This window comes from Eurypyga helias, unplaced genomic scaffold (genome assembly GCF_000690775.1).
Source record: "Eurypyga helias isolate BGI_N326 unplaced genomic scaffold, ASM69077v1 scaffold34616, whole genome shotgun sequence".
NCBI lineage: Eukaryota > Metazoa > Chordata > Aves > Eurypygiformes > Eurypygidae > Eurypyga > Eurypyga helias.
Window position 1 is genome coordinate 430 of NW_010257969.1, and position 2,843 is coordinate 3,272.

At 62.1% G+C, this 2,843-nt stretch overlaps 1 protein-coding gene across 1 annotated transcript in view; it reads left to right on the top strand.

The window, feature by feature from the left end:
- The window catches only part of LOC104511547 (low-density lipoprotein receptor-related protein 1-like), a gene marked incomplete at both ends in the record, with an annotated part of 12,779 nt that overhangs the window by 387 nt on the left and 9,549 nt on the right, over positions 1 to 2,843 (top strand). The window contains 5 exons of the mRNA XM_010154208.1: positions 14 to 163; positions 792 to 926; positions 1,419 to 1,535; positions 1,777 to 1,905; positions 2,314 to 2,436. Coding sequence (XP_010152510.1) covers positions 14 to 163; positions 792 to 926; positions 1,419 to 1,535; positions 1,777 to 1,905; positions 2,314 to 2,436 — 654 coding nt within the window. The remainder of the gene's footprint in view (positions 1 to 13; positions 164 to 791; positions 927 to 1,418; positions 1,536 to 1,776; positions 1,906 to 2,313; positions 2,437 to 2,843) is intronic.

The following is a 2,843-nucleotide window of genomic DNA, read 5'->3' on the forward strand; positions in this document are numbered from 1 at the left end:
TGTTCCTTGCCAGCCGCCACCGACTGCAGCAGCTATTTCAAGCTGGGGGTGAAGGGTACCACGTTCCAGAAGTGCGAACACACCTCTCTGTGCTATGCTCCGAGCTGGGTGTGCGATGGGGCGAACGACTGCGGAGACTACTCCGACGAGCGCAACTGCCCAGGTGAGAACGGGGGGAGGAGAGGGGACTTGGGCTTGGGGGAGCAGGGGCATGGCACCAACCCTCAGGCCAGGGATTTGGGGTCTCTTTGGGCAGTGGGTGCTTTGTTTGCACTCCAGGACTACCATAGAATCACAGAATGGTTTGGGCTGGAAGGGACCTTAAAGCTCACCCAGCCCCCCAGGGACACCCTCTGCTTGCCCAGGTTGCTCCAAGCCTCATCCAGCCTGGCCTTGGACACTCACAGGGATGGGGCATCCACAGCTTCTCTGGGAACCTGTCCCAGTGCTCCCACCCTCTGTGGGAAGAATTCCTTCCTGATGTCCCATCTCCATCTCCCTCTTTCTGGTTAAACCCGTTACCCCTTGTCCTGTCACTCCCTGCCCTTGGGAAAAGCCCCCCCAGCTTTCTTGTAGCCCCCCAGGCCCTGAAAGGTGCTGTAAGGTCTCCCTGGATCCTATCATCCTGTGCCTGCACAGCTCCTGCTCAGAGAGTGCTGCCAGGCGCTGATCACTGCGGGATCATAGAGGGCTTTGCGGGAGAAATCCTTTGGAATCGGGCAGTTCTGGGTTGGGAGGAGGCAGGATGTGTCTGCCCCACCACCCCGACCGGCGTTTCCTTCGCAAACCAGGCGGGAGGAAACCCAAGTGTCCAGCCAACTACTTCGCCTGCCCAAGCGGGAGGTGCATCCCCATGACATGGACCTGCGACAAGGAGGACGACTGCGAGAACGGCGAAGACGAGACTCACTGCAGTGAGCGGCAGGGTGGGGAGAGCAAGGGACTCCGGGGGTGACAGCACGGGGTGGCAGGACACTCTCCCCTCTCTGACGTCCCTTTGCCAAGGGCCAGACTCCAGATTCTTCCCCCTCCATGGTCTTATTCCCCAAATTTGGGCTTCTAACTGCGAGCAGGGGAATTGTCCTTGTGTGTGGGCTTGCTCAGCACGTGCAGGAGTGTCTGTGCTGCGGGTGGACACGCTCACAGCTCACTTGGAGTTACACTTGTAGTTCCAGCCTCCCTGAGCAAACCCTACACAGTGCTCAGGAACTGGGGAACCTCCCCAGCTCGAGTGGGGAACCCCACACCAGTCCTGCAGCTGCAGTGCCCATCAGCGTGGTGTCTAGGCACTGCCAGGTCTGGGCGAGCAGCAGCCCCAGACCCATCCCTGGAGCACGGCTGACCCGGCCTGGCTGTGCCCTGCTGCCGTGTCCCCCTCCCCACATTGCCCGAGCGCTGACCCCCCTCTCCTCTCCCAGACAAGTTCTGCTATCCCGTCCAGTTTGAGTGCAACAACCACCGCTGCATCTCCAAGCTGTGGGTGTGTGACGGGGCCGACGACTGCGGGGACGGCTCCGATGAGGACAGCCGCTGCCGTGAGTGCTCCAGCCCCCCCACTCTGACCCCACTCAGTCCCTGCCTGCGCTGCTGCTCCATCTCTGCATTTCCACCCCTGCTCATCCCTTCTCCCAACCTTGCTTTCCTCTGCCGTGGTCCTTACTGCTCCCCTGGGGTCTGTATCTTAGATCCCCCGAGGTGTGGGGGCGCACAGCCCAGGAGTGCAGGTTCCCCAGCGACAGGGGTGACCGGCTTCCTTCCTGCATCTCCTTTCCCCAGGGCTGACCACCTGCAGCACGGGATCCTTCCAGTGCCCGGGCACCTACGTGTGCGTGCCGGAGCGCTGGCTCTGTGACGGCGACAAGGACTGTGCAGACGGAGCTGATGAGACCCTCGCGGCCGGCTGCCGTGAGTGGCGGGGGGTGGAGAGGAGTGGAGTGTAGGGCAGGCGGGGGTGCCGGGGGGTGGCTACCCCAGGGTTCCTGTTGGTAGCAGATGGGATGCCTCGTCCTGGCCACTTTCCCGCCAGGCTTGCAGGACGGCAGTGCTGTGGTCACAGCCCGTCTGGACACAGGGACACTTGGGTGCCTTTCCCTGTGAGGGGAGGGGGAGCACCGTCCTGTGGAGCAGTAGCCAAAGGCACCATGTTGCCCGGGTGCTGGTGATGGCCACAGGACGAGGGCACAGGCCTGGACTCAGTCTTGGGTGAAGGAGCGGGAGTCCCTGACCCCACTTTTGTCCCCAGCACCCCAAGATGGGCTCGGGGGGTGCAGGCACACTGTCTGGTGGGGGGCTGACAGCGATGCCTGGTTGCAGTGTACAACAACACGTGTGACGAGCGGGAGTTCATGTGTGGAAACCGCCAGTGCATTCCCAAGCATTTCGTCTGTGACCACGATGATGACTGCGGTGATGGCTCGGACGAGTCCCCGGAGTGTGGTGGGTGTCCAGGGGACCGGGGAGGACAGCGAGGGCCATATGGAATCATGGAATGGTTTGGGTTGAAGGGACCTTAAAGATCATCCAGTTCCAACGCCCCTGCCACGGGCAGGGACACCCAGGTTGCTCCAAGCCCCATCCAGCCTGGCCTTGGACACTCCCAGGGATCTCCTGTATCCCATGTCTCCTGTAGTGCTGGCCCTGGCAGCCACACTGGGTCCCCTGGGCTTTGAGACGGGGGCCCTGGAAGGGTCTTTATCATCCCAAGGGATTTTGTGTGAGAGGAGGGCGAGGGGGAATCAGGAGAGGGAGCGGGAGGGGTTTGGTCCCAGAGATCCATGGGGAGCCATCCCCTCCAGCCCCACTGCAGGGCATCTGCCCTGGCACAGAGCGTTTTGGAGAGATCC